A 16,936-nucleotide genomic window follows, 5' to 3' on the forward strand; every position below is an offset into this window, starting at 1 on the left:
CAGATGAAGTTTCGCTCACTTTCCTGCGCTTACCTAACAGGGCACAGGCCATTACCTGTCTGCGGCCAGGTGGTCGGGGGGTGGGGAGGGTTGGGGACCTCTGATTTAAAAGATGTAAAAGCCTTCTCAGCTAGGAAACCATCTGTATTTTACATTCAATTGTCAGTCCATTTTGATGATTTTTCGAGGAAGCTAAACTGATGTAGTAAACTAGCTGGTGAAAAAAGGGCCTAGGTGGATAAACGAGTCAAAGACAGAAAATAATAGCTTCAAAGTATGGAGTCAGTGCTAGACTAAGAGGCTTAGAAATAAGGACAGACACCAACAAACTATGTCAAGGGCTGGTGTCTTATTTAGTTACTATTCGAATTAAAAGGAATACACAGATTAGTATAAATACTATATTTATTAAATATCTTTACAGTTTATTTAAATGTATTTACAGAACTATTCCTGCATAAGTTATATTTCAGACATCCAATTCAGGTCATTGCCTCTTGAGTAAGACAAATAATGATAGTCTCAACAGAAAAAAGCAGCTCATTAGTATACACAAATTCAAATATGCTTCATTATTTAGCCATCTTTGCCACAAACTACCAGCTAACAGTTAAAATTTTCACATGGATACTGTCAATTTTTAGTTGAGCAGCTCAATTTTACAAAGAATTTAATATTTTAATGAATAAAATCCAAATGTTTTCTGCTTCACATTTTCAGTTTTATAAGCAGATTTTGTTTTTTTTTTGACATTGTAAAATTTGTTAGATGCAAAAAATTGTGATCGTTTCCAGGGAAACTGGATGCTGTAGCTTCTACCAAAGATAGCTGGTATAAGGTGATAAGGAACCAAGAACTTACTCAAAAGTACAGACATTTACAGTTCTAGCCAATCTTGCTGACAGTCTCCAAAATTCTCAAAACTGACTCAGTAACTTCCCACAATTCCTGCCTTTGTTACTCGATGTGGTAGGTTGGTGGTACTAAGGTGGTACTGAAGGCTATTGTTCTGTCCAGAACACATGCAGCAGATAAGAGAGGACACTCTCCTATCACGCAAAGCTTGAAATCTAGTTTCTAATCTAGACACAGCCCAACCCCCAGACATGCACACCTGGAATGGATTCTTTTGTGATTTAGTACCCATCAACCATGTCAAGCCAGTACAGTAATTCAGGACAATTAACTTGTTTTCCCCCCTCATTTCTTCTTTGTTTTTAGGAGCCTATGGACTCTACTGCATATCGGTTCAGTAAAATTTTTTTGTGCGCAGGCAGCTTAAGTTCACAGGAAGAAATAAGGTTCTGATATGTTTAGAGTGCACATTTTAAAACAGAACAAAATAAAAATTTCAAGCATGTGATAAAAATATTGATTTTTATAATACAGTATTGCTTTATAAATATAGATGGAAAAGCTATAAACTTTACTGGTCTTTGGTGCATCCAGGGAGGGATAATTTGCCATTTGTAAATTAGAAATCCAAATTCTCTTTTGTTATAAAAGTCCATTACATGAGGCAAATGTGTGTGGTTTTTTTTTATACTGCTTGATTTAAAATACAATTAACATACACACACATCAGGTTCAGAATCAGACCCACCAAATGGTATGTCTCAGTCATACCCCACAGAGACTTGAGTCCTGTGACCTGGAAAATTCCAGTATGGGTCCAATACGGCCTCTGACCACTGAGAGTGGAAGGAGAGTTACTTGATAAGCAGCACTCCAACTGACCACTGGCGGTCATAATATTAAGTGCGTAACACAAAAAGGACAGGGGAAAAAAAAGAAAACAAAATATTTTGTGTCACTAATCTACAGGCCCGGTCCAAAGTCAGTTCCACTGTGAAACTCAACTCTTGTCTAATTTCAGCGTCACTGGAACAAACACACTGTCGATTTCTAACAATCATTCCTCAAAAAAAGATAAATTGATTAAATGAGTTGTGTAAAACCACTAATCTAGCTTTACAAAGATTGTGTTTGATGGGTTAAATGAGAGCGGAGCAAAGCCAGTGACTTAACCGTCATTGCTCTACCAGGAATCAAATCGAGGCATTGGAAAATTAATGCGAAATATATCCAGATCATAAGGCTCCACACCTCTGACCAGAAATAATTAAAAACCCAATAAAAGAACTAACATCATCAGCCCAAGTATAAATGTACTCCCTCCAACAAAACCCTTCTGGATGCAACTTTCTTTACTTTTTAAATACAAAGAGTCTGCAAATAGTTTGTGCAAAATAAATACCCCACCACTTGCCACTCATGCGTCCGTGTTTTATCATAGCACAATGGGTTCTCGTTATTTAACCAGTCTCCCTCCACCCCCCACCCCGCCCCATTCCCCATCTCCTCTACCAAAGAATTGTTTTGTCGAGTTAGGGTAGTTAAGGCATTCTGACGTAATTAAAGGTGATTCAAAATAGATATCTAACTTTATGCCAATTTAGGAATAGTAGATAAATTACTGAACGGCTTACAAATGAATAACTCATTCTTATTATAAATGAAATGCCTGTTACAAGCATGATGCATTGAAATATAGTAATGACATGTACATGGTACATGTTAAACAATTTTAAATAAAACAAAAGCTTAACAGTTACTCAAATATACAGTACAAATTCACAAAACAAAATCTTTTAAAACAAGTTGAGGTAACCTCAAACATAAGTTTTAATGCAATAAACCAGGGAGTAATTATCTCCTTTAGAGAGAGAGACTTTCTATATTCTCCTCAAATAGATTCTCATCAGGTTTAATTGCATTCTCATCTATACATCAATGTTACCTGACTTATATATAAAACATGGCTTTAATTTAAGGATTGCTAAGTATATATATTTTTCTACCACCAAGTTAATGAAGGAAAAAAACTGACCCCAAAATATATATCTTTACAGTAGTCGACTTCTACACAAACCTTAAAAAGAAGTTTGAGCTTGAAAATGATGGGAAAACTGAATGTGGGGTAGTTTTATAAAGAAAATATACACTGCAAGATGGCTATTTGGAAACTGTAAACATTAAGCTTGATTCAGAAACCCCTAAATTTCTGTGTAGGGCAAATGCAAATGTCAGATCATCACTAGGAGTTTTCTTCATGGACTCTTGTGCTGCTGGCCACTGCCCACGGAGCTCTTTCCACATGGACTCCCTGAATTTGGTGCATGCTGCACAGAAAGCAAGGCTACTAATCAAATGTCAGAGAGACTAGGAGTAGCGTGACCACTGAAAGCCAACAAAATTCAAAGTAACAGCTGTCCATTTTCAACCCATCAGGCCCATGGGCCTAGAGTTCCCACACAGGGGCGTCATATCAGACAGCTGGGAGAAATTTCAGCCATAACATTAAATTTTTAGGCTTTGAGGAGTTTTATAAACTTGAGTAATATTTCCATTAAAAAATTTGGGTGAAGAGTCTCCAGCACCCCTCCTGCAGACCAGGCCACCAGTCTGTGATTTGGACTAATCAATAAACTGCCAAAACTTTGATCAAAGGATCACAACTGAACATCTTTTAAAAACCATGAAACATTTGCATCCATAGAACTAAACTGAATTTTTTTTCCAAAAAAAAACTCTTGGGATCAAGATTTCATAATCCAGAGCAATCTTTTAGAGCAGAATTATGAAAAATAGGAGTTTATAATGAAAACATAAAGCCACATCCAATCATAACAAAGACTGTATAGTACATGTGTAACATTTCTTTTGATGAATAATGTGTTTCTAGTAGATGTACCATAACATACAATTTGTGTGAGACTTTTAAAATCCCTTTTACACACTGCAATTGTGAATTCAGTTTACTAACATTACTCATTTTCTTCAATATTTAAACCAGTTTTGAAAATAGCCATTTTGGCTTTGAAAAACTCCATCCCATCATGAAAAGAACAATGAGAAGTGAAGGCCAATCTTCAAATCTTGATTCTCTTCAGAGTTGCTGGCAGATATGAGCTAGTGAACGACAGTAGTGGTTCTCAACAAAGATCTCAACGGGGTCTCAAAAAGACAGGCAAAAGGCTTACATCACCAGCCATTGAGATCAGTGGCAAAGAAACGTGGTCCTGCCAGCAGGATCAGCACACCCGGCAGGGAAGAATTTGGGATGATGGAAGAAAGGCAGGAGTTGACACCTAGGCGAGTCAGTCTGTATACTCAGCCACTATTGAAAGAAGGACGGTGATGTCATCTGGCTTTCCACCTAAAATGAAAATGAAAATTTTTATGTATCTTAAAAGGAAAAGTCAGTCAAGACTGTAAGACTAGATAATACTAGAAGACAAATGCTTGAAATTCAGGCAGGTCTGGTTTGTCAATATACTCCAGTAGAGAAAAAAAAAATTTTTTTTGATAAAAGAGAGATAAAAAACATAAGAAATTATGTGTAATTTAATTGAAGCTTAAAAAAAAAATCTTCCCTGCTTCTTTACGACAAGAACACTGTTAAAATGGCCACCACACCCTCTGTTTATAGCAATTACAGTAACGACAAAATCTGGTTAAGATAAATACTGCCTGATGAGAAAGTTATATGCGTCTACCCATAATCCTAATTTGGAAAAACATATCCACTATTTTGAAGCTAGGAATAGTCTTGTACTCCAAACTGCCAAACAGCTATGGCATGTGCTTTTTCCTATTTTAATATTTCCTAGAGGGAAATGCTTTACACGTCCTAATATTATATCAGCAAGAAACTGATCGGCTCTACTAGTCCTGATATGCTAAACACCAACTTGTCCCCCAGCACTAAGACTGAGGTACTGGCCTGCTTCTGAAGTTATATATCACTCAGGAGAAGGACTCTTCAAGCAAGGACATAGCTTCCTTCTTCAAAACCTGCTGTGGCAATTTGGCAGGCAAATACTGTCAACGGTCCCACAAAGCCAGAGGAAGGAAGCAGCGAAATGTCAGGCCCACGAAGGGGCAGAACGTTAAACTGCTGGGAATGTTCAGGCAGAGCTCGGTGGCCTTTTGGGCTCAGGTCCAAGCAGTGCAGTGACGACAGCAAAGGGCTTCAGGTTCCGCCTGCCTCTGTGGCCAATGAAGTCCAGTTCTGAAGGGCATCCTCTGTGGGGAAGGCATGATGACAGACACTTGCCCTTCCTGTGTTAAGGCCAGCTGACCTTGCTCAAAGCCACAGGGTCACAGCTTGGAGAGGACACCTCAACAGTCTCACCCAGTGTTCTAGTTTACCTCATCCCATAGCCCAGAATGTTCCCAAATTACTATGTCCCCAAGTAGTGCTAAAGAGTGCTTACCTCTCACATTCAATCCGTTGTCACATGCAAACTGTGCGAAAGGTGACATATAATTTGGGTCATAGGCCAGCTCATGAGCTTGTTCAGCAATGCTTCTTGCTGTCTGTTGTATACTCTCATAATTTGAATTCTAAGATGAAGGAGAGTTATTTTTACCATCATGCCTTACATGGTTTCTGTATTCAAGGAAACTTCTTACAAATATTGCTTTTTAAGACAGTAACATTTGTCTAACCATAGTTCCCACCACTTAAGTTTTATTCCAGTTAGAGACATCAAACATTACACCATGACTAAAACCAATGAGACCAACAGGCAGCCTGCATGAGTTGTCAATCAGAAAGTCTTTTGCTGTCAGCTCTGAAGTTTGGATTTTCACTTTTGCTTCCCCCCTGCCCCATCTGAAACTCTTAAGGTATTTTTTCTAAAATAAGATGAAATTGAAAAGGTGAATTTTGATGGTACTTTAGGACCTCAACAGTTTCCTTGCTTACAAATGCACCCCTGGGACAACCAGAGTTTACTCTCTAAGTAAAAGCTGCCAGTTACCCTACTGAAAATACCTTTATAATTTTATATCATGATGAAAGAGTCCTGCCTAGCTGTGTAATTTTGAGGCAAACCCTTACCTTTGCTGCTTCAACTTCATCTGTAAAATGGGGATGGGAAATAGGTCTATTTTAGCTCTAACATTCTATGATTTGGAATAGTTTCAACATAAATAGTAACAGGCCTGTGCTTCAATGTTACCTCGAGAGGCCTTCCCTGACCAATCTTTCTAAAACAGCAGCTCTCCCTATTCTCTATCCCTTTACCCTGCTTTATTTTTCTTCTTATTTACCAACATTATATCATATTCTTTCTTTGTATTATCTGCCTTCCTCAATTAGAATATAAGCTCCTGAGGCCAGTGAATGTGTCATTTCCGGCTACCACTCTGTCACCATGCTAATACATGTAAGTACCTGGCCTTGACTGAAACCCACAGAGGCCTGGTGCTAAGGATTTCATATACAGGGTCTTAGTTAACCCTCACCACAACCCTATAAAACAGGATCTTTTGTACCCCCATTTTTATAGGTGAGGAAAATATTTTTTAAAAAGTTTAGAAACTTACTCAAAGTTACACTGGTTAGTAGTAAAAACATGACACGAGACTAACTTTTCCCAGAGTTAATATTTTTACAAAGCCAGGAGAATAAGGAAAGACTGATTTTCACTTCCTCCATTTTCTGTATGGGTCAAGTGTGAACTGTGTTCTTACTGGTGACAGCTCAGATCACACCAAGGCCCCTAGCTGCCTGCTGCCCAGCCTGCTGCCATGGCTGGCTCTGGTGGGACGACTTCCTATCTTTCCAGCCTCAAACCCTGCCGGGTTTGTTATGTGAATAAAAGAAGAAAAGGACAACTAGGAGCCAATACTATTAAATACCATTAAAATATAATAAAAAATACAAACAAGAAATTTCCTCATCTGGACTTTTCCTACCTTTACCATTCCACTAAAGGCTTGGATGATAAGCCTCTTTTCCCCTCAAGTTCTCCAATTGTGAACATTTCCATTTACAATTGCTTAAAAGATTAGAACTATTATTACTTTACTATATTCACAAAATAGTACCTTCTAAAACCACAAAGAGATAATGCAATTGAAACAAGAAAACTCAGCTGCCCAGAGAGGGCCACTGTTTCCAAGGGCCAACCTCTGAGTTAATTACCTTTAACTTTTTTAGTTCCTGAAGGATCATATAATCAGGCATGTTGTCAAAGAGTCCATCTGTTGCCGTCAGGATAATGTCTCCTAACTGGACATCAAAAGATGTGCTATCTGCAGCATCTGGGCTGTGACAACGACATGATAGGGGCAAAGTTAAGAGAGATCTTTAGAAATACCATTCAAAATTTCCAACAGGCTCTACGTTACAATGTAATGAGGCCTTAAGAAAATCTAATTTAAAATAACAGAGTTAATAATAAAAACTAGTCATTCTGAAATTCCTAACCTGGAAAAAAATTAAAAACTCTGATATATTTCAAAAGCTTAACTGAAACTTTCAAGTAAAATAGTTTGATAATTAGTCACATGTGGTGACTAATTAGAGGGAGGGTTCTTCTCTGAGTCAGATACTAACATGCCTCTAAAATCCTAGTGGAAACGAATATTTCCTAATTCTTTAGAGCCACATTCCATCCTCTCTTACTCATTTTCCACCCATCAATTTCCTTGCAGGCTTGAATCTGGCTCTCCAGAGGCTGTATTATAGTGGAATAACTAAGCACTATAGCGGAGAGCATGCAAATCCTGTAAGAATTCATTCATGGGAAATACCTGCAATGGCATTTCTTAGTACTAGTAATTACTAGTATATTACTGATAATATTATGTTAGTGTTAATAAGCAATACTCTGGCATAGTAAGGACTGTGTGTCTCCCAGGCCTTACCAAGTGCTCATCATGCATAGGTATTTATTTATTAGTGTGCCTGGCACATAGGAAGTCTTCAATAAATATCTGTTGAATGAATAAATGAATGGAGAAACAAAATGGGGGGGAACAACTCTGTAATATATTGTTAATGAAGACAGGAAGGTACAGATTTGTATGTTTGTATGCGCACATGGGAGATCCACAAATATAAATGCTTCTATATGCAGAGAATAAATCTGAAAAGATCCAAAGAAACAGGTAACAGTGGCTGCCTCTGAGGAGAGCATGTGTGGCTGGGGACAGGGATAGGAGGTAGGTTTCTCACTCCATCTTTTCGTATAAAACTTTTAAAAAGACAGAAGATTTTCTTCCTCTGACACCCGAGGAAAGCACACCTAAGAATGGGGGAAAATCCTAGGTGGGGAGAAGAGAAAACATCATATATTGAAAGAGTTAATGCTCCCCTCCACCTCAGAGGATGGTTCTAAGCCACTTCCAGAGGCGAGTCACTGCTTCTAGGCCTCAAAAGGGAGGAAAGGTGAGATCTGTCTTAACCTGTAATTAGGGAAAAAGAACCAGGAAAAAATTTACACAATGACCAGGAAGGGAGAGGCCAGAACCAAAGCACCCTGAGCTTGACAGAAAAACCCTAAAATCTGTGTAAGTGACATGTTATAAAATTTGTGAAGAGAAAACATATAAACACACAGCCCTCCCATGCCTGCTAGGGACTTACACAAAATGCATTGAGAAAATTGCTGGTTCCCCTTCTCTTGACCGAGGAAAGAAGTGGGACGTCTAAAAGTTCTGTGATGAGCTTTGGCAAGGAACAAACTAACTTTCACTTATACATTTTTACAATAAATATTTTGTAAAAACAGCTACTAAAGAAAAATCTATCAGGTTAAAATAATATTTTATAGATAAGATGGACTAATAATTAAAGGAGATAACATACAGCAGGGGAAAAAGACAGTGTAAAACTGGTGGAAATCAGGTTGATTTCTTCTGTGGAAGAATAAAAGAAACAATACGAGACACTTCACGTTTGCTTGGTCTTTGGAAGCTGGTCAGATTCTAGAAGTTGAGATTGACGAGCAGGCCGGCACTGAAGCTGTTTCATGCCGTGGTTCACTCCCCAGAGTGAGTGCTCTTTGCTATTCCGCCTGAGAGACTGACTACCACTGGACAGTTTGTCCTCCTCTCCAACACTCCCACCCGTGAGCTTGGTGTTCTGCCAGCTGCGACTGTGCCCATTTAGATTGAACATACTGTGCTGCTGGAAACTTTTGACTGCACTGAAACTCGAGCTGAAATCACATGCTAGCAAACTGTCTCTGGGCTCCAGGGGAAGCAACCTCCACCTTGCTGGCAGGCCAGGCCAAGCGCTGCCCTAACCAGACTGTACCGAAGATAGCATCTGAGACACGGCAGGGCTGCTCTAGCACTCAGAAGCCAAAATAAGAGGAATCAAAAAAAAATTAAAACACTGATCTTCAAAAACCGTTAGCTAGGCTTAGTATCTACCAAGGCCTTGGGGTTCCTCAACTCTCAACACTCTGATATGGCTAATATTAATGCGCATTACAGCCAACTGAAGAAGGGCCTATAATCAAATATTCTTCCAATTATGGTAATCTGCCTTAATCTGAAAGTTAAAAATGCTTCTCTCTCTCTAGGAGTCAACAATAGACTTAAATGGGCAATACTGAATACCTAATTATATAATATGCTCATTCCAGTTTAAAAGATGGCAGTAATAATCATTTAATCTTAGGATTTAAGATCTGGCTTCATAAGAGCAATTAAGCAGAGACAACAGGCACTTACTAGAATGCTAGAATGCTTCTATTTTTACAAAAGCTTCATTATCCATTTATCAACATTTATAAATCACCAAAAATGTTTATGTCAGGTCCTATAAGGTTGTTATAGGCAGTGAAATCTTAGACTTAGTCTTACTCTGTACCCTAACCTTAGAAAAGATAAACTGTAAAAGTTGATTCAAAAAAGTATCGATGGTCTTAGAAAGTTCTCTTGACAATTTAAAAATGAACTGAGAGAAGATGTCAGAAGAAAAAGAGACAAACACTTCAATAGCATTATCATAGAACATATCCAAGACCACTTTTGACGATTCCATTTCCTGCAAGTTAATTTGGCTCTGACATGTTCTATAAGGACTGCAAGTTCTACCTGATGAATGTAATAGGAAGCCCTGAAAATTAGGAAGTTCATTCTGATATAAAAGCAGATGTCTGTTTGCACGCTTCCCTAGCAATGTATGCAAAATCTTGTACAGGCAATGACATACATAAAAAAATGACTAATTTCTCTTGCAAAATTTAATAAGTACAACCATATGTACCATGCGCTCTTGGTATGAAAAACGAATATTCTGTTAAGCCTGAAATAGTATTTTCACAGTCTTGTCAAATTATTGGGCATTTATCAGAATTCAACTTGGCTGTAGTATCAAGTTCAAGCAAAATATCTTTCGAAGTGAAACTAAAAGGCTCCCCTGGTGAGAACATTCTCAATGTGCCTTATTCTCACTGCAGTTAATGGGGCTGGTAGGGAACCTATGGGTGAGCCATGTCCTGCTCACTCTTAATGGCAGAGAGGAGAGATTACCTGTCACTCAAGACGACTCCCTCCGCTTCGGGTGGTGCAATTGAGAGCTGGAATGGAGTGTTGAAGTAATGCTGCTGCTCATCTGATCGGTGCACAACTTCACCACCCCTGACAACCAGAAAGCCTGAATCACCCAGGTTTGCTGTGTGCAAGCGGTGGCTAGTTCTGTCCAGCACCACGATGCAGGCAGTACTGCTACCTAGAAACAAAAATGACCTCCATTTATTTTCTTTTACTATACACATTTTGATCATATTATCCCAAAGAGCAACATGCCACAATTTGAACCTCCTTTGCTTAAAAAGGACCTTTCTTAGCTATGTTCCATATCTCCGAGAAATGTCAATAGTAACATGATCAGGGTACAAATGGTGGGGAAAGAAAAAGGGATTTAGGTTATATATAGTAAGGAGGCCGCTGATGATCAGAATTCTTCCACTTGCAGAGATAAACAATAAAAATGGCTGGTATTTAACCACATTATTGTTTCAATAGTGCTATTAATCTATGCCAAATGCTCAAAAGCATCTTGTTGAGATATAAAGTTTTAATACTTAAATGTCAGAATGAGAATGTTACGTTTTCCTGACATTTCTCATTAGTCACTAGTAAGAAGCCTTCTCCACAAAATTCACTAACATTTAAGACAAGGCACATACAACAAATTTTAACCAGATTTTCACATGTTGAGGTCATGATATCGGAGACTGACTCACTATATAGTAACAAGACCAGTTTTCCCAGGTAGCTTTGTGTGTTCAGATGGAAGAGACCACATTCCAAGAAGAGAGCAAGAAGTTCCAAGCAGAGAGCAAAAAGCTTCCATGTAACCTTTGCAGCACACAGTCTGAATGCCCTTCTCTGAAGTGAAAGGCTGTTAGTACACTAGTAAGATCACTTTCGACTACTAAAATTTTAACCTGTATGTACAGAAAAATGGCAAAATAGAAAAATAAGCAGTTCGCCAAGAAATATGAATGATCACTGCACTACTAACCACTTTGCCTATTAGCTTAACAAAAATCAAAAGAAGATAATGCATGGTGTTGTCAAGAGTGTAGCAAACATGGTCACTCTCATTCCATGGTGATGAGAGAGTAAAACTAAACAACCTTTCTAAAGGGCAATACAGCCCTGGAAAATGTGCATATCCTAGCAATTCCACTGGTGAGAATTTATTCTAAGAAAATAATTAGAGATGCAAATAAAACTTAAGTACAAAAAACATTGTTTAAGATCAGGAAGAACTGGAAACAAACTCAACATCTAAAATTAAGGAATTGGTTAAATAAATTACAGTACATCCATACAATGGCAGGCTATACACGTTCACATAATACTCTGTTGTCAGCCTGCCTGCGTCTGAACACTGGCCCTGTCACCTACTGTGTGACCTGGGCAAATTACTTAACCTCTCTGTGCCTCAGTTTCCACATCTATAAAAATAGGAATAATATTAACTACCTTACAAAGTAGTTTGTGAGGATAACATTAATTAAATCATGGCAAACACTTATAACACATAAGGGTTACCTTTTTAAAATTTTTTTATTTTATTATTAGTTTCAATTACATAGTACAGTGGTTAGACATTTATACAGTTATAAAACGATTCCCCTAATCGCTCTTTCTCTCCTTAGGCTCTCCGCCTAGCCATTGCACTACTGCTGACTGTATTCCCTATGCCATGCTCCCCAACCCCGTGACCATCTATCAACTACTAATTTGTACTTCTTTACTCTTCACTCCTTTCTCCCAACCTCCCAATCCCCCTCCCCTCTGGTCATCACCAGAACAAATATAGAAGAGTTAGCTTTTTGATAGTCATTAAAATTGTGTTAGAGAAATAGATTTGAAAAGGAAAGATAAGTGAAATAAGTAGATTATAAGTTAGTATTAAAATTTCTTTAAAAAAAAAAGTAATACCAAACTTAACTGTATGTCAAAAAGTGAAATTTATTAAAATTTTTTAAAAAAGCGATAGTAGGCAAAGGCTCAACTGTTACAATGACAGTTAAAAAGCAAAATGAAACAAAATAAACAGGCTGTGGAACTAGCTGTGCTAAATCCCAGTGCTCCATCATTTTCTAGCTCTGTGACTGTCGGCAAGTCACTTATTCTCTCTAGACCTGTTTCTTCCTAACAAAATGGTGAATAAAAGTACCTTCCAGCCTTCCTCATGGGGCTGTTTGTAAGCACACAACAAATTCAATTCATTATTCTATGCACAAACATACATAGAAAAATATCAGGGAGTATAACCACTAAAACAGTAGTAGTTTTCTTAGTGGGATTATGGGTAATTTAATTTTTGTTATTTTCTCTAAGTGTTTAAAAATATATAACTTAATACTTAAAAACTCTTAAGGATTTATCTTACTGTAATGTTAAGAAATGCCATTTCCTTGTTATTTACAGTGTGTTCATGGGTACTAACCTGACACTAATGTTAAGCTATCTATCTAGTCCCTATCCATTAAACATCAAAGAAAAACACAGGTACTGTAACTAACTGGAAGTTCTGTCAGATAACCTATTCCACAGTTAATCTTAGAGCTAAGATCAACAATTACCTTTCCTTCCTAACTCAATGCACAGAAATTCCAATCATTTATCATTAATAGGATCATCACACAAAAGATTTGAAAGCTGATGGGATTAATCCAAAAATGAAAGATGACAGATGAGTAACACAGCCTTGAAATTTTTGCTGCAGTAAGGATTCCTGTTAATTCATTATTACTCAGTGACAAACCCAGGGTTACTCTTGTGGCAGTAACCCGCTGACTTAGAACACAAACTTTAATATGCAAAGCAGAACCAACAAAGGCAAGCCTAGCCTTATAGAACCATCTGGGCTTAGAATGTATAGTCCTCTGCCTCTTCAAATTACTATAGTCTAATACCGGGAGAAGACCTCATCATTCTTAGGTGTTTGGAGAGGAACAAGCAGGCAAAGAAGAAAAGAGGTAAACTGAGAACAGCACTGGATGTTCGGATGACTGACTAGTTCATACAGGCACCCAAGCAAATCCCTCATGCTAAAATGGAAATATTTTTATCACCTAGCCCCTTAATTTTGTAAGCTACTACTAAGCTTTTTGTGTAGCAAACAGAAATAAATAACCTTATTAGGGCTCTTCAAATTCTTAAGATGTGTTGGCTTTATAAGCTCTAAATCCACTTAAGAGTTTCTGGGGAAATACATGTCAACAATTAGCCTATGATGCCAAACCACATCTAAAGGCAGCTAAAAATTCTCAAGAAATAAGTGGTTACTGCTGTTAGTTTGCTCTTTATACTGAAAGTGTTATAGGCTTTTTAGCAACTGCTGGATTTAAAAAAAAGGATTACTTTATTTTGTAAAATTATCATTATTTGAAATTATCTGAGGTTCAATAAAACTCAGCAGATGCCTGCCAAAATATGCTTATTTAGTTATACTTTTGTGATATGTAGATTAGGTGAGAGAGAAGTATATACATGTCAAACATGGTAAGAAGGATTATTTCAATATATCATTTAGGAGAAAAAATTATAATTTTCAATGTAAAACAACTTTTAATATGTCCTTAAATTTATTTTATTAAGATCTCTGAGTTACATGAGGATAATTAGGAAGGGAGGTAGGGATAAGGAAGAAACAGCAAAAAGAAAGCTTTCAAAGTGCAAAATCAAGATAGTTGCTGTTCTGTAACTGGTTATTCCAAGTCGCAGTAAAAGCACGGGGAGTGTTAGCAGAAGATTCATGGGAACATGCAGGAGTCAGGGCCCTGGAATCTACATGTCTACAGGTTCTGTTAGATGTTAGACTATTGGATCTTTTTCTGCAATGTCCTCTTTTCCCTCAACAAGTTTCTCAGAACTGCATGAAGCTTTAAGTCATTCCTTTTCACAAAAAAGTCTCTCCATTAAACATGTGCAGCAAGGGGGTCAGAGGTTAAGTGGTTTGCCCAAAGTCATATGGCAAGTTGACAGTGGTGTTACAATCTAGGATGTTTCACTGTGCCGGGCAAGCTTCAGACTGCATGTCCAAAATAGCAGATTAAGACAAAATGGTGTATTGAAACCTCGAGACAAGATTTCTCTTTAGTTAAAAAGAAAACAAGCTGATTAATTACAGCACGGAGAAGATAGAAGACGGAGAGTGATGAAAAGAACCCCTTCTTACAAAGAGTTTAAATTGAAGGCAAAATTCTACAATGTGGAGCTCTCCAGTAACACTGAACAGAGACCGATTTTAAATGTGGATGGTGACTGGGAGGGAGGCCTTCTAGTAACCAGAAAGATTCTGGCAATTAGCAAAAACTTAATATCTTTTCTGAAAGTCTGCTTAGAAGGCTGGGTAAGTTGTTGAGTAAGTTCCCAGGAAACCAGATAAACACTAGGTATTTGTACATTTTCTAATAAAAGATTAATAGGGAGCTATTTTGTGCCATGCTGTTTTACTAGTTCATCAGCTAACTGCTAGTAGTCTGGAGTGCCTATCTGCAATCTGAAGCCCCCACAGGTAATCAGCTGAATTTTACTTGCCAGACCCCATTCCTTTCTTCCTCCCTTGGAATGGAAAAGAATCACTATCTGGAATTATACAACCATTTGCTTTTCTTTCTTCTTTTATCATATTTTAGAATCCCTAAACAATAGGGTTTTACTTTTTTTCTTTTTCTGAACTTGAAATATATGGAACTAGACTTAAGTGGTATTCTGCAATATCCTCTTTTCCTTCAACATGCAGCTATTACATGAAGCTTTAAATAATTTCTTTTCAAAATGCATTTTTCTACAATAGCAACTTTTAGGTTCTAGCTCCCAGTTTTCTGCAAACAATGCTACTATGAACATTCTTGTAACTACTCTTGATACACAGATAAGTATAGGCCTAGAAGCAGAACTGCTGGGGCATGCTATCTGCTCATGTTTAATTCATTTTGTAATTCCAAATTGTTTCCACAGTGGCTGTACCTATTTACAGTTCCTCCAAGCAGTAGTATTTTGGTTAGCCCACAGCTTCTCTATCATACTCTGTCTAATAGGAAGAGCCTCAGGAAAAAAAAAGCTAGGGAGGTAAGTGATTTTCTTGGTTTTGTTGTCAACTATCTCCTGGGCTTCTTTAGAGAGGAAAACACATAGGATATCTACTTACCAAGCAAAGGTACTTTATTTTGCAGCAACTCACAGTAGCTTGTGGTGAGGATTCCAATGGGATTACTCGGGACAAACCGTCCTTCTTTTACCAATCGTTCACATGTCCGCATTAAAGTCCCTGAGAACTGAGACGGATCAACTCCATAGTCTCTCCATCCTCCTACACCATCTGCAACTCCTAAAAAAAAAAATTTACATTTGAAGGATGTTTTTACCAACTTCTCAGGAATTCCTCTCTTCTTGACAGTTAATTTTACTACATACTAGTACACATATTTACTCTGAAATTTAGAATAAAAAGTGCTCAAGTTTAATATGTTCTATACTAATACTCCTAAGCCATATTCTCTTAGAATTTGATCTTTCATATTGATGAATAAACATGTGAGCTACCACAGGGTGGCATTGCCTACCAGCCAATAGTTAAATTTTAGTAGATTATTGTCTTTGTATAGAATATTTGTGTTATTAATCTTTATTGTATTTTATAAAAATGAAAAATGATCCTTTTAAAAAAAAGTGCTGATGCTAGAGATGACAACTAAGCCAGGGCCAGCAATTATTGAGAATACTAAAAGCAGCAAACTTTTAACTTCAAGTATTAGTAACTGTAAAATAAAGAACAAAATTTAGAATACATCCCATTCCCTTTCCTCTTCCCTCATAGACAACCACTATCCTGTACAAGGAGGGCTATGCTTTCCGATACAACAGCCACTACTACCACATGTGGCTACTGAGCCCTTGAAGTAAGGCTGATTCAAACTGAGATGTGCTCTAAGTATAAAATACACACTGGATTTTGAAAAATTGGTATAAAAAAAGGTAAAATATTAATTTTTATATATTTATTACATGTTAAAATATTTTGGATATAATGTGCTCAATACATTAAAATTAATTTTACCTGTTTCTTATTTTTAATTAATGTGAATATTAGGAAGTTTAAAATAACATGTATGGCTCACATCATGTTTCTCTTGGACAGCACTAGTATAGAAATTTCCATGGGTCCACAGAGGTGTTGTTGAGTTCTAAGACTCCTTTATCAAGAGGAAACCAGTGTTCAAGAAAGTCAATAAGACATCAAAGTCAACATCATACCGTCTCCTATTCAACCCCTTTACAAAACACCAAGCTAGTTGTTCAACATTAACATCAATTTCTGTCTACAAAGAGGAAAAAAAAATGTCAGATATGTACATTATTAAGGTTTTTAAAGACCACATATGTCTTTCTGGAAGGATCTATAAGAAATATTAATAGTAGTTGCTTTGGAAATAAGGAACTAAAAGCAACCAGTGAATAAATTGGAGAGTTTGGCTTTTTACTTCATACTGTTCTGTACTGTCTGAATTTTATTTTATAAGGAACGTGTATTGATTTTATAATAAAAGTATTAAGAATTTTATAATTTTTAAGGCTTTCTGAGCATGAAACATCCTTC

At 37.2% G+C, this 16,936-nt stretch overlaps 1 protein-coding gene across 1 annotated transcript in view; it reads right to left on the reverse strand.

The window, feature by feature from the left end:
* Positions 1–387: 387 nt before the first annotated feature.
* The window catches only part of PPTC7 (protein phosphatase targeting COQ7), a 34,699-nt gene continuing 18,150 nt past the window's right edge, over positions 388–16,936 (reverse strand). The window contains exons 2-6 of the mRNA XM_039879424.1: positions 15,488–15,667; positions 10,342–10,540; positions 6,998–7,121; positions 5,280–5,409; positions 388–4,219 (exon numbers count right to left, since the gene is read on the reverse strand). Coding sequence (XP_039735358.1) covers positions 4,161–4,219; positions 5,280–5,409; positions 6,998–7,121; positions 10,342–10,540; positions 15,488–15,667 — 692 coding nt within the window. The 3' untranslated portion in view covers positions 388–4,160. The remainder of the gene's footprint in view (positions 4,220–5,279; positions 5,410–6,997; positions 7,122–10,341; positions 10,541–15,487; positions 15,668–16,936) is intronic.

This window comes from Pteropus medius, unplaced genomic scaffold, assembly GCF_902729225.1.
Source record: "Pteropus medius unplaced genomic scaffold, Ma_sr-lr_union100, whole genome shotgun sequence".
NCBI lineage: Eukaryota > Metazoa > Chordata > Mammalia > Chiroptera > Pteropodidae > Pteropus > Pteropus medius.